Source organism: Lissotriton vulgaris, chromosome 9, assembly GCF_964263255.1.
Source record: "Lissotriton vulgaris chromosome 9, aLisVul1.2, whole genome shotgun sequence".
In the NCBI taxonomy this organism is placed as follows: Eukaryota; Metazoa; Chordata; class Amphibia; order Caudata; family Salamandridae; genus Lissotriton; species Lissotriton vulgaris.
In genome coordinates, this window is record NC_141697.1 from 980,834,149 (window position 1) to 980,860,768 (window position 26,620).

Genomic DNA, 26,620 nt, shown 5'->3' on the forward strand with positions numbered 1-26,620 from the left:
GAATAACACATTTAAAGGTAAATTTCTCCTCCCCAGTACCTCACATACAAATAAACATAGTACATCTGAGTGTTTTAAGTAGGATTAAAAAAGTGTGTGTGTGTGCGTGGGGGGAGTGTTCTTCAATTCGGGCGAGGCCTATCTAATTAAGGGCATTGCTTAAACACCTAACCTAAACATCTGTGCTTAGCATAGTGTGTCATCAGACTTCTATTTTGCTGCCTCTTTGTTTTATCGCATCCAGATACAAGACAACAACTGACATTACACCTGAAACAAGCTTTGACATTGGTTGTTAGTTGCATAAAATAAATAAGTAACAACAAGGACTTTGTTGTATAGTAGTACATTGAACATGCTTCAATTTTGTGCTGACTGTGAAATAATGAAAACGAGTCTCTTTGAAGCTACATCAAAGGCAGAGATTTTATTTTCACTCTTGAGTGTGAGGGCAAAAATGGAAAGCGGGAAGGGGACCCGTCTCAGCACCTGCTTTACAGAGCGCCAAAGGGCACCCGGCCCACTTAAAGCTCTGGCAACACCAGCGCCACCAGGGGGCGGAGATGTGTTATGCAGGTGCTCCTCTAAGATTACCAGGCACAGAGGTGATTGATGACTAATGTGGTGGATGAGAAAAGAATGTCACATGAAGGCGAAGCACACTTAGTCGCTTCACTTTTCATGTTACACTAGTTCAATTAAATGCTCACTAGTGAAATGAAAGTCACTTGTGCATAGCTGGTCACAAATGCATGCCAGGTCATTTTAAACCAAAGACATTTTAGATTGAAGAAAGAAGTGGGACTGGTGAGACACATTTTAATTTGCATGGCAATAACATTGGAAATGAATCGCGAGGTGACAGTGTGACGGCAAAATGCTGCTGAAAATGTGGGAGACTTTACGGGAGTGTTGTAGAACGAAGCTGAGAAATGTGGCAGACTCGTCTGTCTCGTTCACCACCCCCCACACACCAGTAACTTGCCAATGGTGCACAACTCGCAGGGATTTTAAAGGAAATGTAGAAGCGCAGGTGCTCACTCTATAGAATACCTGTTTCCACCAGATAAGTGCTGGTACTTTCCTATTAAATGAATGTGTCTGTCTGTAACAAAACTGGTGCTCCTGTACTTCGCGCTATATGAAACTCAAAAAAACCAAGGGGACAATCACCAACCCCGTCGGCTGCTGCGACAATCCTTCATGGAGGCCAGCTGATGGAAGCAGCATTAGATATAGAATTGTTTCCCCTCATAAGCCACATTTCAAATCTCAGTTCCCAGCGCTCAGTAAATGCTGTCATTTTTCTGTAGTGTGCCAAGTGCTGCACAGGAAGTACACAGGAGGCTCAACAGAAACACCGCACAATGCCATAGTTGAACACCCGTGGTATTTTCTCAGTCGGCTGGAAGCTAGGGGGTGCTGCTTTCTGTGATAGCCCAACCATGAAAGCTTCGGTAGTTCATTCTGCTCATGGCCTCCTGCAGTGTGGGGATGGTTTTACCATTTTTGCGGAAGTTTTTCGGTCCGGCCCCGCCCACGACTTTTCTGCAGTGGCTCCTTACCCTGGACAACCCTGCACCTGCGGGCGCGCGCCAGAGAAGGCCATCCTCACGCGCACTCTGAGCAAGGTCCTCGTGCGGCAGGCACATTTTTAGCGCAAGCATTGCATGGGAAAGGAATGCAGGATGCTGTAACCGAGGCGGGCTGGGCCCCAGCAGCACGAGACACAGTGTCCTAATAGAGTGGCGCGAGCTCGTTTAACCCCTACTGCACCGCCATTCTTTCCACATATTTAGTGCATCACAAAACGCCGGCATCTATGAAGGTGGCAGGATTCAGAATTACCGAGTTCTACCCAAACTTAAGCATAACGGAGCAATTAATGGCCGGGGGAAAAAAGCACACACAGCTCACCAGGGGCGTTCAACGCCAGTCCAGAAGGGAAGCTGCAGGTGGAATGTTCAGGATTTACACTCAAAGTACTTTTTATACCGCTGATATCAATGAAAACGATTACGATAATGTTAGTTCTGACAAGGTGACAAAGAGATCCAGCCCCAGCGTCAATGGTCGAAATGGCTACAGGGGGACTTTGAAATGTACAGATCTAAAGACCGGATTAGAAAAACAAGACCAGAAAGGAATAACAAGTTGCCGCCGGGCCGCCGCGCTGCCTGCGACGACCCGGAAGCGGTTGGACAGCCGGCCAATCGCAGCGCGGCCCCAACCGGAAGTCCCGCCCCCATCGCGGCGCGAGAGAGAAGAGACTGTCCGAGGAGCCCCGAGAACTCCTGATCGAGTCCCGGTCCCGAGATGGGGGACCGGGTGAAGAGCGGCCGGGCGCATGAAGAAGGCGGGGCTCTCATGTGGTGAGAGTGCCCCGCAAAGCGCAACCGCCGCCCGAGAGGCACGCCGATAACCGCCAGAACAGGTGAGTGTGTTGCGGAGGAGGAGGGGTGAGTGGGGGTAGGGTGTGCGCGTGTGTCTGTTGTAGTGTGTCTGTGCGTGCGTGCGTGTGTCTGTCTGCGCGTGTGTCTGTTAAAGGGGGTGCGTGTGTGTGTATGCAGTGTGTGTATGTGCGCATGCGTGCGGGAGCCTTTGTGTGAATGCGAATAGCAGGCAGGGCGACGCGACGTGCGCGCTCACGAGCTGCAATCTCCAGGACAGGCTCGTCACAGTCTGATGTCCACACCATTCCCAGAAAAGTGGCAACATAAGTTGTCTCGCATAGACAGCAAAAACTTCGCTTTTGCTTTCGTCTAGGCGAGACCTAAAAAACGGCCTCCGCAAATGATAACCCTGAACTTCGTTATCTTCACCAGCAAGGAATCTGAAGATCTTAGTGCTCTCGCTGATTGACAATGACCAAGCCTATTCCTTAGATATTTTGGAGAGATTTTAAATAAAGTTTGATGAGCCAAGACCTAGGCATGATAAAGGATATAGGGGGTTCCTCTGTCAGCAAGAAAAGTCTACCTGCAAGCCAGAACACACATGATCTGGCTTGTAGGCAGACCTTTCTTGCTGATCGTTTCAACCTAATATCCTTTATCATAGAAGGGTTGCCCCAGTTTAAGTAGCAATCTTTTAGCCCGATTGAGTCTATTCTCTTTCAGTTGACCCCTTAGAATTCCTAACTGTCTTTGGGTTTTCGTGACTGAGTTTTGCTTGTGTAGTCTTTCAAGGGATCTAATCTCTGGTGAGAGATTATTATCGAATAAGCCTTGCCTTACTGCCACAGTCGATCTTGTTGATCCTAATTATACCACAGACCTTCATTTTAAATGTGTCCCAAACTGTGTGCAGTTAACCACTCCTTTTATGTAGACCTTAAATGCTTCGTAATAATGTGGTATATTTAGCTGCAGACACTAGGTTATGCATGAAGAATTCCAGTATTGAGGAGTGCAGCTCATCATGAAAAACAGGGTCTAAGAGGGAGTCTGTAGGAAATCTCCAGCTAAATTGTCTCATCTCAGGGCAGGGCAACATTGGTACCATCGTCACAGGTGAGTGGTGTGATAATGTCCACAGTAATTAACAATATCCGATACCCAGGGAGTCCCGGCTTGTGTAACTAGCCAATAATCTATGCGTGACATTATGTTGTGGTGTACACTAAAAGGAGTACTTCCTTTCCTCTCCACGGTGACATCTCTATACATTTACCAGATCTAGCAGACCTGCTTCATGGATAATTTCCCCCACCCATGGATTGCATGCACCCATGCCACGGTAACTGTCAAGTTTGCGATTAAGGACTAGGTTGAAGTAACCTGCTCAGACTATTAATTCAATTTCAGTTCATAAGAGTATGTTGAAGATTGTGCTGACGTTTTCAGGCTTGTCTACTTTTAGGGGGTAGTATTTATTAGTTAGTACGGTTTTCCTATTGTTAAGAAGGCTCATTAACATTAAGTATCGACCATTCGGGTCCTCTGTTTTTGTAGCAGTGTAAAATCAATGGAGCTTTGTATCAATATATGCATATTTATCTGGCACATATACTATATAACAAGGAGCAGCTGTGTTGTCCCCAACATCTAGCAAAGTTATCCTGGTTGCAAAGGTCTAAGTGTGTTGCCTGGAACATGGTTAGGTCTCGCTTATACAACTCACTAAACAAGAAGTTTGTCTACTTGGGGGTAATGAATACTACAATACATCCCCCACTGTAAAAGTGGGCCCGCTAGTCCAAGAATGGTTGGAAGGAAAAAGGGAAAGAAAAAACAATAAACAGACCCTAGGAAGGGGGCTTGAAATTATAGTGTCAGAGTTACCTCTGAAGGTAAAGAACCAATTTGGGAATCCCAAAGGGTTGTAAATACTGCCCTCACCCCCTCAGTGAGTGGCATGCTTCATCCTAGGGCCGCTGCGACAACATGATGCAGACCAACATCCAGGTAGGAGCACAAGGAAAAATAAAGAGTATAGAGAAGAAAGAATTTGACAGCTAGGGATCCGTAATGCAGAGAAAAATCTAAAACCATCTAAGTGTGTATCCAAGACCTTTATTGTGGCTCCCACTAGGCAGGATTAAAAGGAAAAGTAATAGGGGTATATGGGAAAGTAACATCACCAATACCCTGTCTGCTGTATCAACACATTTCTGCCCTCGATTGCCGCCCTGTAAGGTCGTTGGCAGTCATTAGGATACAGATCCCTAACGAAAGTCCTAATAATGTTCCCTCCTCGTCTTATCACTAGCTGATAGGGGACTTAATAATGGCAAAACTTGCTCTTTACGTAGACACACCATCTGTGTACCTACAGTAATAAAACACCATTCATAATTATAATTATATTTAATCATATAACAAGAACTTTCCTTACTCCCCACCATAGGTAAGGTATCTTTTAGCTTATTATGTTGCTCTTTCCACCAAATGTGTGCTCCCCCACGTATTAAAATCTAATTTGTTGTCACTTGAACTTTGCCAGTATATTTGCTTTTGCCTCGGTGCGTTATTTTTCTTAAATTGTTTGCCCTGACCCAGGAAATTTACCTTTATCAGGGGGTCCTCGTTTGTTACATATGTCCAGATGTGGTAGATGGTCCATCATTAAAAATAATAGCAACAGCTTTAAAAGTTCTTCCTGATATTGAACATTGACCAGCTACAAAATTTATAATTAAAGTTTTTAATTTTGTTCCATCAGTTCTACAACGTTGCAGCATTAAAATAACATACTTTCCACATCTTTGTATAAATAATATTGATGACATTTCTGATTGCCGCTCGCAGCTGTTCTTGCTTGCCGTGATTCTGCTTGACTTTGCATTGCCCGCATTTACGGAGGAAAAGGAGATAAGCAGGATCTCTCCTGATTGTATCTGAGGCTGTTGACGGGGACCGGGACTGCGAGACCCAGGCTTCAGCGCGTGAAGACCGGAGCGCACCTGGAGTCTCTTCCCGCCCCTGCTCCGCCCTGTTTGCTGGCTGCCTGCTCTACCCAGATTCGCTGCCTCACCTATTTACAGCTCGCGGCCCCCGCTCCGCGGGAGCCGCTCGCAGCTGTTCTTGCTTGCCGTGATTCTGCTTGACTTTGCATTGCCCGCATTTACGGAGGAAAAGGAGATAAGCAGGATCTCTCCTGATTGTATCTGAGGCTGTTGACGGGGACCGGGACTGCGAGACCCAGGCTTCAGCGCGTGAAGACCGGAGCGCACCTGGAGTCTCTTCCCGCCCCTGCTCCGCCCTGTTTGCTGGCTGCCTGCTCTACCCAGATTCGCTGCCTCACCTATTTACAGCTCGCGGCCCCCGCTCCGCGGGAGCCGCTCGCAGCTGTTCTTGCTTGCCGTGATTCTGCTTGACTTTGCATTGCCCGCATTTACGGAGGAAAAGGAGATAAGCAGGATCCCTCCTGATTGTATCTGAGGCTGTTGACGGGGACCGGGACTGCGAGACCCAGGCTTCAGCGCGTGAAGACCGGAGCGCACCTGGAGTCTCTTCCCGCTCCTGCTCCTTCTATTTAGGACACACCCTCCACGCTAAGCGGGACGCTTGCGGGACGCCGGGCTAAGCCCGGGGAAAGGGCGGGCCCTCTGTGGCCCTCAGTGGCCGAGGTAGGCTGGGCTGGGCCCGGTTATTTTCTCTCAATATTCGCTTATATGAACTTGCTTTTAATCCTGCTTGTTTGAGGACGAATCATGTATTGACATCAATACACCTTACTCCATAATACCTTTGCCGGACAGGGATTGCCGCCTCTCCAGGATTACGTAACTTTTACTTTTTACGTAATTTTAAACACTCACTGTATATTCTCCTCCGGAGGTTGAACACTTTGATTAAGTTTGTTTTGTGGAAAATCGTACTGAAGATGTCAAAAATTTTACGCTCCGGAAGGGTAGTGGGAGAAAAATCTGGCAGAAAATTAGTCACTACCCGCACAAGAAATAAGTCCATGAACAACCCACCGTTGAAGGGTCAATGCCAACTCCTTGAACTCTGGGACCTATCTGCTGTAAAAAAAGCTAAAATTGCTGCTCCAGAAATCTCTGATATTAAAGCCCAGGATGCCCATTTACCAGCCTCCACAGACCCTCGACTGCCTCTGGCGCAGCCAGCGGTCTTACAATCAATGGCGGCGGGGTCTCCCTCGCGGGATTCTTTAGAGGGGAAGGTGATGGCCGCAGGTGAACCTGTGCATATATCCCCGATGCCTCAATCCCCTCTGAATGATAGGCCGGGGGGTGACTTGTCTGCATTATCGATCGACCTGGAACTCTGTGGACGCTACGTAAGTCCAGCTAAAGTGGAGACTCTGGACCAGTTTAAGTCCTCAGGGGGAGCCACCCCTTCTGGGTTACTGTTGTATAGTAGCACCCCTTCGTTAAATGGCCATGAAATGTCTGACCTGTTAAATGTTTCAAGGAGCCCTGACCTTAATCTTTTGGGTACCCGTTGCCCCGAGGAAGCACGTGAAAAACCGATCTCAGAGTCTATGATCGCTCTGGAACAACTCCTAGCCTCAATCTTATTTCTTCTGGGGAAATTTGTAGGCAGCTCGGACTGTATCTTGGAATCGGTCACCCAAATTCTAAAGACACTGCTGCAAAAATCGCCTGATATGAGGAGTGCTTCCCCCTCCAGGTCTGAACTCAGCCTGCCCAAGGGGAAAACCAGAGATTCCAGAGGGGAACTTGATATGAAGGTTGTCACTCCGACTTTGGAATCACATATTGATATGCCTTTAACTGCAGCTCCCAATTGTATTAAGATCTCAGCTCTGGAGATTGAGGAAGATGACAAACCTCCGTCTGGCCCCAAAGTGGCCCAGGAGTTATTTCCTATTTTCATGCCTGAGAACGGTAAAGAACTCCCGGATGATAAACCGGAGGTAAAGGAAGGCAAGGAAAAAAATGGTAAACATAAAAATAATAAAGGGAACAAGAGGAAACCGATTCGAAAATACAGAAAGAAAAAGCAGCGCCGGATCATCTTCCAAAATATTTCAGCGGCAAGGGAGAATGAAGAAATTGATGTGGAGCCCTCTTCTACTTCCCTAAAGGTGGACACTGATTTGAACTTATCTACATCGACCTCTGTAAAGGGGGAAAATGAGCGATGTCCACCTATGCCACAGGAAGTTACACCTCAAACGGGGGGTTCTCTCCCATGCTCTCCCCTACGGACCGCATCAGGAGCACCAATTTCATATCCATCTGGGGCTCTTAATCCTTTGGCCCCCCCTTTCACTGTAGCGCTAGAGTCTGAAAATCGCTGCCCTCCTGTCCGGCCTCAAAACAACTCTAAGGCCCCGGTGGATGTGCTTGTGTTAGACTTTTTACCTTTATTTGATACGGACCTATTGTTAAACAGAGTTTGGCTTCTCAAACGTTTTAGCGAGATTGAAAGTCTCTATCATATTCAATCCAGGGACATAGAATTGGTATCTCTGTTGGGTGGAGGTAGGGTATTGAGTATACAGGTGAAATTTTACTCGCCTATTATAGTAAATTTGATACTAGAACAAGCTGAGAACTTTCAGCGCTTAGGTATTGACATTCTCCCTATTTCTGACCCAGGCAAGACAAATCTTTTGTCTGAAAAGGTGTTTGGGGGTGGCGAGCGAAACGGGGCAGCCTCTCCCCTTAGAGACCTAAAAATTTGGGTCTCTGGGGGAAAACGCTCCGTTTCGCACGTGAAGCCACTTCCGCTAACCCAGAATTCCTCTCTTATAGATGACAATAATCGGTGGAATTGGCTCCACAGTGCACTATCAACAAAAACAAAGGTTAACCCCAAATTGTTCCATCATCTTTAACACCTCATTAAAAATAATTTCCTGGAATGCGGCTGGGATTCACAGTAGCCCAGAGAAATTTGCTCTCTTATCTTCTCTGGGTGCTGACGTATTGTGTATTCAGGAAACATGGTGCATTGATATGTTAGCGCCACCAAAAGATTTTTATGTCTTGGAAGTACCTGCTGCTCCCTCTAAGAAAGGGCATGCCAGGGGGGGGATTGCTTGCTTATTGTCAAATAAACTGCAATGGAGATTCTCCCACTATATTGATACAAGTAGACTTTTCCACACAATAACCATTGAAAATTTGTTCCATAATGGTATAAAGTTTCCTATTGTAATTTTTAATGTGTATATACCCCCAGAGGAGTGCTTTAATGCCAGTCTGCAGCAGGTTTTCCGATATATTGAACAGATTAAAAACACCCCATCACCTCCGGAAATCTTGCTTGTAGGTGACTTGAATTGTAAAATCTCGAATGCTAGTCTGAAACTCTTCAGGAATAAAGTTAAGGAAGAGGTGCATTTTGTTCCTCAGACGCTTTTTCCCGATAAGTTGGTGACAAACAAAAGAGGGAAGATCTTGTTAAAAGAATTAGCGACTGGTGATGGTCTTATTTTAAACGGAAGATTTCCGTCTGACATACCCGCTAATTATACTCATAAATCCCCCTTTGGGTCGTCTATTTTGGACTATGCTATCGCAGACTACGGTCTGTTTCCTTATATTCAGGACCTTAACCGCATCGCTGCGGCGGCTTTTCCCGCTGTGCGCGGCAAATTCGAAATTACCGCGTTACGTGACGAGCTGGCCTTGTCATCCGCGCTGGACAGGTAAGCGCGATGACGAGCCCAGCTCGTCAATAGCCTCGAAGGGGTTAAGATTATTCCCACGTCCCTCAGCGATCATAGTATATTGTTCTTAACAATGTCTTTAAATCCTTTGAATACTATGTCTTGGTCACTCAATGGCAACGATGCTACCTTCCATGTTTCTTCTGGAAGGTGCCATTGGAATTCCGCCGCTATTAATGGGGTACAGGACTTTTTGTCCGATAACCTAATGGTAATAAATGAGTGGAATGGCAGCGAATTAGTTTACTTTGAAGAATTTATGCGAAATATTATACTTTACGCAAAAAAATCTGTACCCCCTAGGAAAGGGGAAGTGGTCCCTAATACATTGCGCATTCTGAATAGGGAAATAAATAAACTAGTCCGCGAACAGTACTTAGACAGAGTCTTGGAACGTGGGAAAGAAATTGCAAGGTTAAGAAGAAAGAGAAGCAGACTCAAGCAAAAAATTAAAAAGGAAAGGGAGGACAATGTCTGGATTAATCTGAGGGAATCTGTTGTACATGGTAAAATTAAAGATTTCTGGGCAATAATTGGGAAGGGGTGTGGTACGCGCCGAAGTCCCTCCCCCATTCCTATAGCGGAAGAGGTTTGGACCTCCTATATCCGGGAGCTCTATGCAGGGAATGGGATTACAGGTGATGATAACTCCATATATGCCGCACCTGAAGACCCTGTATTTTACCCCTCAGAAAAAGAAATCGAGATGGCTATAAAAAATATGCGTCCTTCTGGGGCAATGGGCCCGGACGAACTCCCCATGACGGTCCTTAAACAAGATCCTTTAAGATGGAGTAAAATCCTGTATCCCCTGTTTAAGGCCTGTCATCTCTCCAAAACTGTACCTGCATCTTGGAGGGGAAGCATTCTGGTCCCCATTTTTAAGAAAGGTACAAGGGATAGCCCCAGCAATTACCGCCTGATTGCGCTCCTCGACTCCATCGGAAAGGTCTTTGCGAAATGTCTTCTTATTTCCCTTTCCGATTGGGTCGAGGAGGGCAATATTTTGCCGTTCGAACAGACCGGCTTTCGTAGGGACCATGGTACGCTAGATAATCTCACCGCCCTTCATGTGATCACAGATAAATACGTCCAGGTGAGAGGAGGGGTGGTGTATGCCGCTTTTATTGATTTCTCCACAGCGTTCGACAAAGTAGATCGCGGAACGCTGTGGAGAAAATTGGCGATGCTTGGAGTCCCTACCCTCCTGTTGGAGTTGGTTCGGTCTCTACATACTGAGACCTGGTGCAGGGTTTTAATGGGGGGCGAAAGGGGGCTTTCTGCCCAAATTCCATCTCTGAATGGCCTTAAACAAGGCTGCTTATTGGCTCCCCTTTTGTTCTCCTTATATACGGCTGACCTTCCCGCCGCTGTGTCTGCCAGTGAGGGGATTGCCCCGATGGTGGGAGGGACTCCAATATCCTGCCTGATGTATGCCGACGATGTCCTTATCCTCGACTTGACTCCTAAGGGTCTTGCGAATCGGCTACAGGCTCTTCATGCTTTCGCTGTAGGTCATCGCATGAAGATTAACATTACCAAAAGTAAAGTGATGTGTATAGCTGGTAAGAAGAAGTGCCGCTCTATAAACTACGGTTGGGCTATCGGGGGACATAGATTGGAGGTCGTAAACTCCTATACTTTTTTGGGAAAAATATTTACGGCTAGTTTGAGTGAGAAGCTCCATATAGAGCATTGCACCCGCAAGGCTCTTGCCCATGGCAATGGTTTAAAGTCTCTATACCAGGCAACGGGGAAAAGGCATTTTTCCAGTCTTCTGGAGGTTTTTAGAGCAAAAATTCCCGCAACTATTTTGTATGGTATTGAACTAATAGAGGTGAAAAACTGGGACTTTTGCCACAAGATTGAGGGGAAACTCTTAAGATCACTTTCTGCTCTAAACACTGCTTGCCCACTAGCCGCTTGCAGGCTTGACTTTGGACTCAGGAGTACCTGGGTACAGGGTCTATGTGCCTTAATAAGATGGGTGGCCAGTTTGGCTAGAGCGGGAGTAGGGACCATGCGAGCCCTCCTTAGAAGTGAACTATTGGGCAATTTCAAAGAGTTCTCTAAACTTGTAAGTAACTTTAGAAGGGCTGTAACGCTACTTAAACTAGATGAAAGTGTTCTGTTCTCCTATTCTCCCTTACAGTTAAAACTTGTCCTAAAGGAGGCATCGTGGGAGTTTTGTTTTCTCTCTGATAAAAAGTCAATTGGTGATAAAAGGAACGTGGAACCTCTCATTACTTCTTATATGTTGAAGCGGCCACAACCCTATGCTTTATGGAATCTACCGCATGGTATTCGTAGATTTTGGTTTTTGTTACGTTATGATTTAATTCCACTAAATCTACTGTTATCCAAATGGTATGGCTCCTCTGCTTTGTGCAATTTATGTAAATTGAGCACCCAGGACTGTATGCATGTTCTATTAATTTGTCCCATGCTCCGTAATTTGCGCAATCGATGGTTAAAAGTAATTTGTCTCCGCCTTGGCATTGTCACTTTAAAGGACTTTCTTCATGCACTTTATTGCCCTCCGAACGAAATGTTCTGTTTCCATATTTTTAACTTTTTTAAAGGATTTTTAGCCATTTATTAATATGTACCTGGAGATGTTTTGCCTGTCCGACCTTTGGTAGATGATCTTTTTGTGTGTATCTATTGTGGATTGAAGCTTGTTCCTCAAACATTTTGATTTCTTGTATATTTGTTGTTGTTTATTGTATATTTTATGTGGCCCTCTTTGAGAGCCAAAACATAATAAATAAATTTGATTTGATTTGATTACTCCCCCCCCCCAATCCTCTATTCCTGCCTTTTTAGAAGAGGTGCAATCCTTTGCGTCTGTTTCTGGCTACAAACTGAATAAAGACAAATGTGAAATTCTGCCCTTGACAAAATATACTTTTAGTGCTGATTTTGCTATTTCGGGTTTTTCATGGAGGCCTCAATTTATCAAATATTTAGGTCTACACTTTACCTCAACCGTGGCGGGGACAGTATCGCGTTGCATGGATAATTGTACACAAAGATTATCTTCTTTAATGTCAAAGTGGCATCCACTATACTTATCTTGGTGGGGTCGTTTAGATACCATAACAATGATGCTCTCTCCCATAGTCTTATATACAATTTCAAATATCCCATTGTCTCTCCCTCTCAAGCATATTAGAAAAATAAACTCTATTTTATCCTCTTTTTTATGGGGACATAAGAAGTCCAGCATGTCTATTCGTAAATTGATTCGTCCTAAATCGGAAGGTGGGACAAACTTCCCGGACTTCTCGTGTTATCATAAATCATTCATGCTGACTCAATCGTCGCGATGGCCCTCTGACCCTTCTGAACCTTGCCCTCTCTGGACTACATTAGAACGATCTTTCATTTCTCCCTTCTCCTTTCAGGAATACCTATCTTTTACACGCAAACCGCAATCCGTTTCCACTCCTATACTTAAACTTACTTCTAAACTCATTCCATCTACACCTTCCTCATCTTTTCTTAATTCTCCCATATGGCATAATTCACACATCTTAATTAACAATAAACCTTTCTATTGGAAAACCTGGAGACAACGTGGACTGATTTGGGTCAATCAATTATATAATCGGGATTTAATTCTACCCTTTGCACAGGCTTGTATTATTTTTGATTTTCCCTCATCTTTTTGCTCTAAATATTCCCTCCTAATACAAGCTATCCAATCTGCCTCCCTGACTTTTAGACCACCTCCTTTAAACAGCTCTATTGATTCTACTCATACTGTTAAACTGCATTCTCTGTTGCTTGCTCATTCTAAAGCTTCTACCATTTACAGTTTTTACATACCTCATCCACTCCTAGAGACAAAACTCAGACAGAATTACTGTGGGAAAAAGACTTTGACACCTCCTGGAATGTCGATGTCTGGGATAAAATTTGGCTTAAACTTAGGAAATCTTCCAGGGCTGCAAACACGACGCAAACGCTCTTCTTTATATATAATAGACTGCTATTCTCCCCTCTTACTCTCCACTCATTCCACGCTGATGTCTCACATGAATGCTGGTCCTGTTCGGCCCAACATGCTGATTTATTCCATTTACTCTTTAATTGTAAATTTGTTAGCCCTTTTTGGGAAAAGGTGTGGAATCAACTAAACTTGATTTTTCAGTCCACACATCCCTTTTCTACATTGCATATTTTTTTAGGTAGCATATCCTCCATCTGGGAACATTCTAACTTTAATGTCAAAATAATTGACCTCCTAATAGCAGTAGCTTTCCAGCAAATAACGAGAAACTGGAAGGATTTCACTAAGCTCTCATATCAAGCATGGTGGTATGCGGTCTGTTACAATCACCGGCTAGACACTACATTTGTATATCCATCACATTTGGCATCCAACCGCTCTGATTTATGGGCTCCATTAATTTTATTCATTGACGCTCATGCTAAATGCTCCACTACCCCTAGACCTCTGCAGCAAGAAGTTACTAAACCTCCATAACTTCTTCTGTGTTAATTTATATTTCTATTTATACCTTCTTTTGTACAATATTGCTTATGTTATCATTATTTTTGACCGTATCTGCATTTCTTATTTGTTATGTTTATATTCTCTTTATTTTCTAAACCTACTTGTTACATTGTATATGAACCTACTGCCTTCATTGTTTTTATATTCTGCACATTGTTGTAATTCCTTTGTCCTAATAAACTTTTTATGAACTTAAAAATCGTACTCCAAGTGAAAGGTGACTCACTCCACGTGATCTGCAATATTTGCCCAGGTGCCCAGTTGTCTGTATGGTGCTCAATTTACCCGAGTTTCATCAATAATGATCCTAACAAGGGGACAGAGTGAGGACACCGTCCTATGATAACACTCTAAAATTGAACACCAATGACCGACGTTTAGAATATAGGAAGTATTGCCTCTGTATAGCCATACAGGCAACAGGGCATGTGGGGAAATATTCCAGATTACATGGAGTGTGTCACCTTTCACTGGGTATACAATTTGAAGTAGATAGGTTTCTTGTAAAAATATGAAGTCAGGGTTCTTGCTTAAAAGATCCATATTTGGCATCTTTTACTTATGTTTTTTCAAGCCTCTGGGGGAGCTTTAAATGTTGACCCAGTCACATTGGAAAGGACCAATAGAGCTCTGCAACCTACTCTTTTCACACCTTGGCCATGTCCCCGATGTTCCTTTTGATTCCTCCTTCAGAATGCTAGTGTTCACATTTGTTCATGGTCTGTATTAGCAGCGAGAAGTTGTTCCTTTTTTGCCCTTCATTGGGATTGTTGGCGATGACATAGTTATAACCTTTCTTCTCTCTACTCCTACTTTTTTTTTTAATAGTTTTATATAGCGCGAACTCGACCCGAAGGTATCAGAGTTCTTGGGAGATTAAGTGATTTGACCAGAATCACAGGATGTTTGAGCCTCCCTCCAGACTCGAACCTGGTTCCCCAGCTTCAAAGTCAGCCGCTCTTGCCGTTAAGCCACACTCCCTCCTTTGCTTTCTCTCTGGATTTGTGGGTGCTAGGGGATGAAGGGTTTATTCTGTATTGGTATAAGTTATGTAGTCATAACAAAATTCATGTTGGAGGTTCAGAAATTGGAGGATTGAATTGGTCTGTGTACAATCCTATTGGATACTGATATATGACCTACATAGTTGTGTTGTTCTGATGAATAAAATTATGTTGATCTCCTTTTTAAATTATTGGTAATAAATGTTAATAATGAAGGACAAACATTTTTTTTGTATTTAGATTCCTATTTTAATTCATGAACTGATAAGTGTGGAAGTCTGGAAACAGAAGGTATTCCCTGTGCTGTGCAAATTGGAGGACTTTCATCCACAAAGCACCTTCCCCATCTACATGGTGGTGAGTACAAAACGGCCTTATGGTCTTTGTAAAGAAAAATGTAAAAATGTAAATTGATACTTGTATAGCGCACTACTCACCCGCAAGGGTCTCAAGGCGCTTGTACGAATACCGCTGTGGAACCCATCCTGGCTTTCCCTGTGAGGCGTCCACTCCTGGGCACCCCCAAGGTGGAGGCCAGGCATCCTTAGCGTTGTGGGGGCCGTTGTGGAGATTAAGCAAGCTATTGCCCAGAGTTGCAGAGTGGGACTCAATGATTGGAATAGGCACCGAGGCGAGAATTATCAGGTCCGTGAAATTTTTGAGCCCAAGACCCGCCGAGGCGGGGAATTGAACCCTGGTCCCGGGCCAGACCTCTGCATCAGGGTCTGCCGCTCTAACCATTGAGCCACACTTCTCGTAAGAATGCCTGAATGAATGAATGAATGAATGAATGAATGAAAAGGCATTGGCATAGTGCGCAAAAATACTCCAAAGAGTGTCCCGGCGTTGAACATGGGACAGCCGGCCAGCCGCAAAAAATGATCATCTTATTCAGTTAGTCGAAACAGCCAGGTTTCTATATGTTTCCTAAAACAGGAAGCTCTGATATGGCACAGATTTTACTAGAGAGTTTATTCCATGTGTTTGAACCGTGAAATGAGAAAGATCCCCACCCCCAGTTCTGGCCTGGCTAATTTTCAGAAACCTAGCTAAAAGCTGTGTGAGGATCGCAGATCCCCGTGGGGGGCATACGCACATATCCTCCTCCTCATGTACACAGCTCCCTTCTCGTGGAGGGCTTTATGTACCAGGACCAATGTCTTGAAAAGAAACCTCTTTCTGATGGGCTACCAGGGAAGCGCCCTCAAGTGCGGGGTCATGTGCGTTCTTGGAGCAAGATTTAGAATTATTCTGTATGCCGCATTCTGGACTACCTGTAAACGGCTGAGAGGATAGTCTGGGAGGCCTAAATAGAGAGCACTCCTATAGTCAAGCTTCAGGGCTTGGACCACGATTTTCCTAGTTCCCACTGACAAAAAAGAAAAACATTTTTTCAGAGAGCGTAGGATCCCGAAACAGGAGCCCACCAATGTCTGAATTTGAAGATGAAAGACCGTGAATTGTCAATTTTAATTCCCAGTTTTCTTATCTTATCTTATACGGAATTTGTTAAGCGCACGGTCACCCAGGGGTTTCATGGCGCTGAAGAAACAGTTGATAGATGGTAAATGAAGAGACAGATGGAACAGTGCTCTAACTGTGCGCTTGTTTGAATAGCCAGGTCTTCAACGCTCTCCTGAACTCTGTCAGTTTAGTACAGTTCCGGATAGACAAGGGCAATGAGTTCCAGGTTTTTGGGGCGAGGCATGCGAAACAGGATCCGCCAAGTCGTTTCTTTTTGAATGTCGGCACCGTGAGAAGGGACAGATGGGTAGAACGAAGGTCTCGGGTCGGTTCATATTTGTTTATGAGTTGATTGACGAACCTGGGGCTTTTTCCGTGGAGGGCCTTGAAAATTATGCAGCCTGTCTTAAAGGTAATCCGATGGGCTATGGGGAGCCAGTGGAGGGAGGCCAGCAAAGGTTTGGCTGACTTCCTGCGATTGCTCTTGAATATTAATCTGGCCGCTTGATTTTGAACAGTCTGCAGGCGTTTGGCGATGACGAGGGGAAGGCCCAGGTAGATGGAGTTGGAAAAGTCTAATCGCGAGAGAACCAATGCGAGTACTACCTGGATTAGAGCGGAATGGGTCAGCAGATGGGCGATTTTCTTAATCTTTCTTAGCTGAAAGAAACAGGAGGAGATCACTGTTCCGGCCTGGGTTTTCAGTGAGAGGTCGGCACAGAGAGTGACCCCCAGGCTTTTTACCGACTGGGAGGGAGATGGGGGGTGTGCCCATAGAGGGTGGCCAGAAGTGGGGGCCCCAACTGAGTGCGTTGTTGCTAGGGAGTACCAGCTCAGTCTTTCCTGGATTCAGTTTAAGGTGGTTCCGATCCATCCAGCTCTGAATGTGCAGCATGGTCTTTTGGAATTCCTCGATGGAATCCGGAGAGTTGAGGGGGAATACCAGCTGAAAATCGTCTGCATAGTTATAAATAATGACTTTTCTGTATTTCAGGGAGTGCAGTAGGGGTTTAAGATATAAATTAAAAAGAAGGGGAGACAATGAGGAGCCCTGTGGGACACCGCAGGTGGTGGGGAGTATGGGTGCTGTAAAGTTCTCCAGCTTTCCAGCCTGGGATCTATCCGTCAGGAAGGACTTAATCCAAGCGAGGGCCGCGCCGCTGAGGCCGGCTTGTTCGACACGGTGTAATAGATTAGTATGATCCACAGTGTCGAACGCGGCCGACAGGTCAAGAAGTACGAGGGCTTGGTGAATTCCATTGTCGGCATTGGTCCTTAGAGTATTCTGCACGGCGAGGATCACCGCCTCGGTAGAGTGTGCCTGGCGGAATCCCGCTTGGTTGGGTTCCAGGCAGTGCTTTGTTTTGTACCTGGGGGATCAATGTCTTGCAGCCACCAAGTCCACCACACCTCAGATGAGGAGTTACCAAAAAACACAATCTCAGTTTTATCTGGGTTGCATTTTAGTGGGCGATATCATAGTCAATTAAACACATTGGAAAGGCAGGACTTAATGGCCCTTCCATCAAACTCCTCTCCCTTTTCACAGGTAAAAAGTAGCTGAGTGCCCTCTCCGTATAATATTACTTTCACCCCCAGAGCATCTGCCAACATGGCTAGGGGTGTAAGATAGGCTTTGAATAATGTGGGTCTCAGTGCCTACCCCTGGGGGATTCCTACATCTATTTCCTGAACTGGGGATGAGCACAGAGGAATCCACACTTCTGGACTACTATTGTTTAGACAGGAAGTCAGCTGCTTCAGGGCTAGGTCTTCAATCCCAATAGCCTGAAGGCAGGCCAACAATCTTTCATGGGGAGCAGTGTCAAAAGCAGTAGATAAATCTAACAAAATCAAAACAGCCATGCCCCACTGTCTAGCGTGCCTTTCATGTGGTCAATTACTTCTAACAGAGCTGTTTCAGTGCTACAACTGACTCTGAAACCCGACTGACTAGGGTGGAGGAGTTTGTTATTTTCAAGGTAACTCGAGATCTGTGAGTTAGCATGCTTTTCTAGGATTTTTGAGAACGATGGAAGAAGAGAGATCGGTCTATAGTTGGCTAGAACTTTGGGATCAGCTGTATGCTTTTTAAGTAAGAATAGGATTGTTTCCATCTAGTGTGTACGGTTCCGAATTACAGTGATTCCTGTAGGGCTTTGTTTACCACAGGATTGATAGCCAGAGCCACTTTAGTGAGTAGGCTGGGTGGGCAAGGATCAACGGGGACCCTGATTTCAGTCCCTTAATGGCCATTAGAGATTCATCCATGGGAATATGTAGGAAGATAGGTAAAGTGGGTGCCTCCTGAATACTTCTGTTTGGACCAGCTACATCGACAAGGTTTCCTGCTATCTGAGTAATATTCTCCCAGCTTGCTTGGATTGTAATTATTTTGTCATGAAAATACTCAGCCAGCTGTTTACACCTTTCAAAGGGATGTCTTTTGTTGTATATTGTTGTGTGTTGTGTATTGTATTGCACATGATTGTGAGGGTCTACTATTGTTATTTTGCTGCAAACATAGATCTATGTAGAGAAGCTAGAGTGGGGAAATTTGGCAGGTGTTTGTACTGACAATTCTTGAGGCAAATTTGTTTTCTGATAGATACATCTGCCAGTGGATTCCTCACCTTGTGAATATCCCCCTTCCATCAGCAACATTCGTAAAATCATCATCATTATCTGGACAAGACTAAGATCTTGACCGTCTTCTTGACTTAAAGGTGGTCTTGAATGTTTTTTGTGTTTTTGCAAGCTCAAAGATATGCATTTTTGCTTGTGCAGAGTAGATGGTTCAACAAATATATTTCTTCTTTAAGTTACTGACGGTCACTGGTTGTGCCAGTATTTAGTGGATGGTTCTGTTCTATGAGGCGGTTTTAATTGGATGAAGATTGGGCTCTTTACTAGATTACCCTATTAGCAAAGCAGAGAATTCGGTCCTTAATACCAAGTGGTGTGCTTGGAAGACTGGTAAGGTGTGGTTGAGTAGATGAAGGTGTAACACTTATCTTGCCGCCCTTTTTAGGTCTCGGCTATAACGCGCTGAAAGCGCGTTCTCGCCAGAGAACTATTGTCGGCGTCTCAGCAGTCTGAGAACACCGAAGTGAGACAAGACCTGGCCGCGCGCAGCGTTTCCCCATAGGATAACGTTGTGCACGCGGCCAGGTCTTGTCTCCACAGTGGTAATGCAGCCCGGATCGCGACGCGCGCCTGCTGGAATGCAGGGGGAGTCTGCATACCAGCGCGCAGCGCTGCTAAAAGCTTCGCTTTGCTGACATGCTCCGTTTTTGGTTGCCCTAACCTTGAGCGGCCCCCTCCTTCCTGTTGCTGGTTGTCTATTGGAAGCATTTCTGCATTTCACTCTTCTCTTGCAGCTTTCCCTCACCGTCTGCCCTCACAGGGAGTCCAGTCCTTGCGCATGGACGTGTCTCCCACGGAGATGTGCAGTGAGAAAGCATGCAGAGCGCTCTGTCCCTCCAAAGCCACACAGGATCCCCATTTCCATGGGTGTGGGGTATAGATTAGCCTCGACATACTAATTCAGAGGCTTAACAGGCATTGGGTGCAGAAAAAAAAATGATAGTCACATATCTGGGATGAAGCGGCCGCCGGGGACAACACAGCGCGCATGCACAGGGCTCTCAGCTGCCTTTTCTTGATAAATTAGCGTCAGTTTGTAGGAGGCCGGAGACATTAGCGAGCTAATGGCTGTGCGGCTCTGTATTAGTTCTGTAACATAAAGACCAAGCTAGCGACTCGCGAGAACTCAGTGGCACTAAAGCAGGCGACTGTGGCCCACAGCAGATGTGACGGTGTGGGGTTAACCAGAGGTGACATAGCATCTCCTGCGGGTTCAATAACGAGGTTTAAATTGCCTGTCGAGAGCTTTTGGGGCAGGTTTAACTGGTTGCATGTTTTATGGGATTCAAGAACATGGGGACCATCGATCTGCATAATTCAGTACACCAACCAAATGGACCGAACAGCTGAGATGGCAGTATGAAATGAAACCCACCCCATGGCTCCTTCTGGAGGTGGGCGTGTCAACAAATGTACAGAGGGAACCAGAGCCAAGGGTCTAGCTTGCTCTTAGAGCCGGTGCACAAGCCAAGCCCAGCACTCGGTGTTACCTACTGAGATCACTACAACAGTTGTTATCATCTGCCTGCCGGAGTTGTTCAAGAGGCACGTATGTAGGATTAACGCTTTAATGGCCACAGGTCACCTTCTCACTCAAAGGAATGCTATACGTGGCAAATAAAAGGGCAATTTCTTACCAGTTCGTGCACCGAAGTGAGCAATGGGCGCGGGCGGGGGTGTTAGGTGAACACGGTTATTTGGAAACTGCTGAAACCGTTAACAATGTAGGACCTTTCAGGTTTTATTTATTTACCTATCTCCTGTTTCTTTTGCAGTGGCTGGCAGGTGGGACCGTTGGTTGATCTGCTTATACAATTCATGTGTGTAACGTGTACCGTGCATGGCAATATTTGTGAAAAATAAGAGAGAGGGGAGTTTAGAAAACATCCAGGGAAGGTATTGAGTCTGTTGTTTTTTTTTCTTGTTTGCTGATAGGAGCTGTCTCCCTGAAATCTGAACAGTTAAAGGGTCACATTCCATCTAAATCCTTTACTCCTGCAAGAGCGAGCTGCTAAATTGGCAGTTCTCATCAGTACCCCAGCCATCCCCTTAGCTTTATTGCCTTGTTCCACTCTCCTCCTGTGTTGTGATGCTATTCCCATCACTTCTGCCCTCTTCCTGCTTTACTTGATATTGCCTTCCCCCATCTGCCATCCGTCATGTTGCTTACTCCCTTCTGCCTTTCATCTGCTGTACTTGTTGGCCCACCCCCGCCCACCATAGCAAAAAAGTGCTATAACCGTGCAAGTGCTAACGGTGTCCTAGCACTGTGTGTGCATGGGTGGCTCTGTCTGTCTGGCTGTCTGTCTGTGTGTGGGTGGCTCTGTCTGTCTGTGTGTGCAAGTGGGTGGCTGTGTCTCTCTGTGTGTGCGTGGGTGGCTCGGTCTGTGTGTGCGTGGGTGGCTCGGTCTGTCTGTGTGTGCATGGGTGCCTCTGTCTGTGCGTAGGTGGCTCTGTCTGTGTGTGCGTGGGTGGCTCTGTCTGTGTGTGTGCGTGGTTGGCTCTGTCTGTGTGTGCGTGGGTGGCTCTGTCTGTCTGTGTGTGCGTGGGTGGCTCTGTCTGTGTGTGCGTGGGTGGCTCTGTCTGTGTGTGCGTGGGTGGCTCTGTCTGTCTGTGTGTGCGTGGGTGGCTCTGTCTGTCTGTGCGTGGGTGGCTCTGTGTGGGTGGCTCTGTGTGTGTGGGTGCGTGTGTGTGGCTCTGTGTAGGTGGCTGTGTGTGTGTGTGGGTGGCTCTATGTGAATGACTCTGTGTGGGCGGCTCTGTATGTCTGTGTGGGTGGCTTTGTGTGGGTGGCTCTGTGTGGGTGCAAATGCAATAGGTCTCGCATTTGCGAGTGATTACGCTATTGGCATTGTAAATGACAGTCATTTATTTATGTTTTCAAAACAAAAACATAAATAAAAATAATGTCATGAGCAATGGCAATGGCTCTAACTTTAACAATGCCGAGACCATTGCATTGTAAATGCTTGTTTAAATTATTTGCAGTCTTCAGTGTAGTAAGAACAGAACCTCAAAGATATAGCATTTATCGTACCTTGAACAAGGTATGATGAGAGCTATTGAAGCTTGTAATTTATGTCGAAAAGCTAGGTGCATGATGAATGGAACGGTGTGCAAGGAGTCTAAAGGTTGTAAAACTGTTCATTTGAGGTGAGCAATGGGATAGCATCCATTATTTGTTAAATAAAATGCCAACATGTTGCCAATTGCTCTTCAAGAAGGAAAGGAATAACAACATAGTACATCCGAGAATAAGGGTCTGTTTAAAGTGTAGTTTAGTCATTTACGTGAAGGAATTAACAACAATCTAGTATTTGCTGAAATATAAAATGAAAGAGCCCGTCCCCAAAACATAAAAGATTTACAAATGCGTTACGTTTTGCCTTATCCAACCCTCTCCCCAAAACCCGGTAAATGGCAAAGACGTTTGTCTTCAGTTTTAAGAGAGGTTTGCTAAGCATGTACTCTAAGATTCCCGTTACATGTGCTCACTTGTACTGCTTCTTCGACTTCGCTTCCCTGAAATTCAGTGTATTCACACATACTTGCATTTTTGCCTTGACACCAACATACAGTTGCTGACCACAACATGATTGGGATCACCACCATTGTGCTGTGACCATCAAGTTGTCAGGAACTATACCACCAGTGTGCCAGGGCCAACATAATTTTAGGGAGTACCACCATCAAACCAATAGATTGCCAGGGATTGACACCCTTGTGTCAGGGTCAGTATGTTGCCAGGGATTACCACCATTGTGCTAGATCCATCATTTTATGAGGAATTACCAGAGTGAACACGTTGCTGGGGATTACCATCATTATGTCTGGGCCAACTTTTTACAATGGTTTACCACCATTCTGGCAGGACCATTGTTCCACAGGGGATTACCACCATTATGGCAGGGCCATTGTTTTACAGGGGATTACCACCATCATGGCAAGGCCATTGTTTTACAGGGGATTACCACCATTATGGCAGGGCCATTGTTTTACAGGGGATTACCACCATTATGGCAGGGCCATTGTTCCACAGGGGATTACCACCATTATGGCAGGACCATTGTTCCACAGGGGATTACCACCATTATGGCAGGGCCATTGTTTTACAGGGGATTACCACCATCATGGCAAGGCCATTGTTTTACAGGGGATTACCACCATTATGGCAGGGCGATTGTTTTTCAGGAGATTACCACCATTATGGCAGGGCCATTGTTTTATAGGGGATTACTACCATTTTGGTAGGGCCATTGTTCCACAGGGGATTACCACCATTATGGCAGGGCCATTGTTTTACAGGGGATTACCACCATTATGGCAGGGCCATTGTTTTACAGGAAATTACCACCATTCTGGCAGGACCATTGTTCCACAGGGGATTACCACCATTATGGCAGGGCCATTGTTTTACAGGGGATTACCACCATCATGGCAAGGCCATTGTTTTACAGGGGATTACCACCATTATGGCAGGGCCATTGTTTTACAGGAGATTACCACCATTATGGCAGGGCCATTGTTTTATAGGGGATTACTACCATTTTGGCAGGGCCATTGTTCCACAGGGGATTACCACCATTATGGCAGGGCCATTGTTTTACAGGAGATTACCACCATTATGGCAGGGCCATTGTTTTATAGGGGATTACTACCATTTTGGCAGGGCCATTGTTCCACAGGGGATTACCACCATTATGGCAGGGCCATTGTTGTACAGGAGATTACCACCATTATGGCAGGGCCATTGTTCCACAGGGGATTACCACCATTATGGCAGGGCCATTGTTTTATAGGGGATTACTACCATTATGGCAGGGCCATTGTTTCACAGGGGATTACCACCATTATGGCAGGGCCATTGTTTTACAGGAGATGACCACCATTATGGCAGGGCCATTTGTTTCACAGGGGATTACCACTATTATGGCATGGCCATTGTTTTACAGGAGATTACCACCATTATGGCAGGGCCATTGTTTTACAGGGGATTACCACCATTATGGCAGGGCCATTGTTTTACAGGGGATTACTACCATTATGGCAGGGCCATTGTTTCACAGGGGATTACCACCATTATGGCAGGGCCATTGTTTTACAGGAGATGACCACCATTATGGCAGGGCCATTTGTTTCACAGGGGTTTACCACTATTATGGCAGGGCCATTGTTTTAAGGAGATTACCACCATTATGGCAGGGCCATTGTTTCACAGGGGATTACCACCATTATGGCAGGGCCATTGTTTTACAGGGGATTACTACCATTATGGCAGGGCCACTGTTTCACTGGGAATTACCACCATTATGGCAGGGCCATTGTTTTACAGGAGATTACCACCATTATGGCAGGGCCATTGTTTCACAGGGGATTACCACCATTATGGCAGGGCCATTGTTTTACAGAGAATACCACCAGGTGCAGTATTTTACCAGATGTTACCACCCTTGTGTCACAGCGAACATGTTACAGGGGATTACCACCATTGTGCCTCAGCCAACGTTGCAAGGGATTACTGCCATTGTGCTAGGGCCAGCATGTCACCTGGAATTGCCACTAATGTGCCAGAGTCTGCATGTCACCAGAGATTACCACAAGTATGCTAAGGACAGCATTTTACCAATAATAACTACCATTGTGCTGGTATATTCCCATGAATGCCACCATTGTGCCAGGGCCAGTGTTTTACCAGAAATGACCACCATTGTGCCAAGACGAGGCATGTGGTGAGGGATTACAACCATTATGTCAGGGCCTGCATTTTTACAGGAATTACCACCCTTGTTCCAGTGCCTTACCTGTTGCCAGGGAATTCCACTGTTGTGCCGGGGCAAGTATTTACGGTTTGGGCAGTGGACAACATGCTCGCTCCTCACCCTCACATGCAGACATTCAGGCACACACATGCACTGACATATGCACTCAGAGTTTTGCACATGCGTGCATGCACACACATGCTCACACTGACATGCACGCATGCACTTGACACCGACATAGACACACTCACACAGGTATGACACATACGTGCACACAGAGACAGGCACACACACTGTCAGTGCAGATTTTTTGTAACTTGCCTTCCCAATTGTTGCTCTTGCTTGGACAACCTGTAAGAAGGGGTAATGGGCTAAGTGTGGGGGAGAGCCAGTGAGGTTGAGAAGACGATGAGCAGTGTGGGACCAAAGGAAATGTGGGATGGGTAAAAAGCAGAGGAGCGAAGGCATTATGGGAGAGTGGGGGCGAGTGCTTGGTGTGGTCTGGGGGTCCCTCAGGTATTGGGGGATGTCTATCAAGCAGGAGTGCAGGCCGGGAGAGGTCAAAGGGTCGAAGTGCCTTTCTTGGGGTGAGGGGTGACAAGAGCAAAACTAGAGACGGGTGGGGTGTTATCAAATATTCACTTCCCCATCACCTTTCCGCAAGGGGCGTGCTTTATGCCTAACTACGCTCTGAATTACTTTTTTTGTCTTCCACAACCATAGTTTTCTTTTTAATTTGATGCTGTGCTGTGACAGTGCGACCTAAAATGTTGAGGGCGGTAGGGTTGGTCCAGGAAGTGGTGCTTAAAGCTCAAAGGTCTCTTAGTAAAGTTTTGTCTTTAATGCCATTTTAAAGGGCCAAGAGATTTGAAACCATTCCACAGAACGGTACAATGAATTTGCATAGGTTTCCTGTATGCTGCCTTCTCGTCTGTCAGGGATTTTCTGTCTATCAGAGGCATGCTGCTAGATCTGATATAGACTCCTAGTTTATTACTTCACTTGTTGCTGACTATGGGCTGAGTTCCTAGGGCCAGATAGTGGATGGCTTATATTTCTCCTATTCATTGCATTTTAGGATCTTGGTTTTGAATGGGTTCAGCCATAACTTGTTCCTCGGGTTTTATTGATCAACAGCTCAAGGCCAATGGTCTTGTGTTAACATTTACTAGGTTTTCCAGCTCTATACTGATCTGAGTTAGTTGGGGCGATTTAACAGCTCTCCTGTCTATGTAAGTATTGGTTTGATTGCAGAGAAAGGTTTACACTGAGAAGGAGAAGTGGAGAAGTAATAATATATCTAAATAAGTGTACATGGGGTGCAGTGAAAACAACAGATGTACCACCGGCACGGTTCCCTTCATTGTGAACTCTAGTGGTGTATGTGCGGAAATTATACCGTCGGAGGTCAGCACACGCCACTTTGTATTTGGTTTTAGCCTCCGCCAGTGACGCGGGAGGGAGCTCCTGTTGATCTGCTGCCTTAGATAATTGCGCCACTGGTCGTTCTGTGGTTTGTACCGCCCTCTCTAATGTTTGCCTCACCACTGTAATTTGCCGGATGCATGCTCCCCGTAAGACTACTTTGAAATCGTCCCATTCTAGTGATCTAGCTGGCGTAGTGCCGTGTTTTCTGCAAAGTAGTGTTAAATGGTTTCTGACTGCTCACGTTGGAACACCGGGTCTAGAAGGCAGTCCTTGGGGAGGTGCCAGGTAGGGTTCTGGGGCGTGGGTGGGCGCCAAGTAAGATTCACAACATGCATGATTCAATATGACCCTACCCAAGTAGTCCGAGTGACGAATGCGAGGAAGGATAGACTGTGTGCACATGAAGAGGTCTAAACGAACTCTCAAGTTGTGGGGGATAGAATGAAATGAATAGATTTTGGTGGTTGGGTGTGTGTGTGGCCATGCATCTGTTAAAGACCAATGAGCAGCCCAAGCGTGGAGTCCGGCCGTGTGTGTGTGAGCTGGGGAATGTTTGGTGGGGGGGTAGGATCTATCTAATACAAGATGTAGGGAGCAGTTGTAAACCTCTCCTAGTATCCACGGGGAGGATGTGAAGCGTGCCAGGTGCATGTCAGGGTCCCCCAAAAAGGTGCCTGGTCTACGTT

The 26,620-nt window shown here is 45.7% G+C and overlaps 1 protein-coding gene across 1 annotated transcript in view; it reads left to right on the forward strand.

Annotated features, from left to right (window-relative positions):
* Positions 1-26,620, forward strand: part of ZMYND10 (zinc finger MYND-type containing 10) — a 317,696-nt gene that overhangs the window by 117,689 nt on the left and 173,387 nt on the right. Inside the window, exon 3 of the mRNA XM_086936812.1 lies at positions 14,878-14,994. Within this exon, the coding sequence (XP_086792938.1) occupies positions 14,878-14,994 (117 nt within the window). The remainder of the gene's footprint in view (positions 1-14,877; positions 14,995-26,620) is intronic.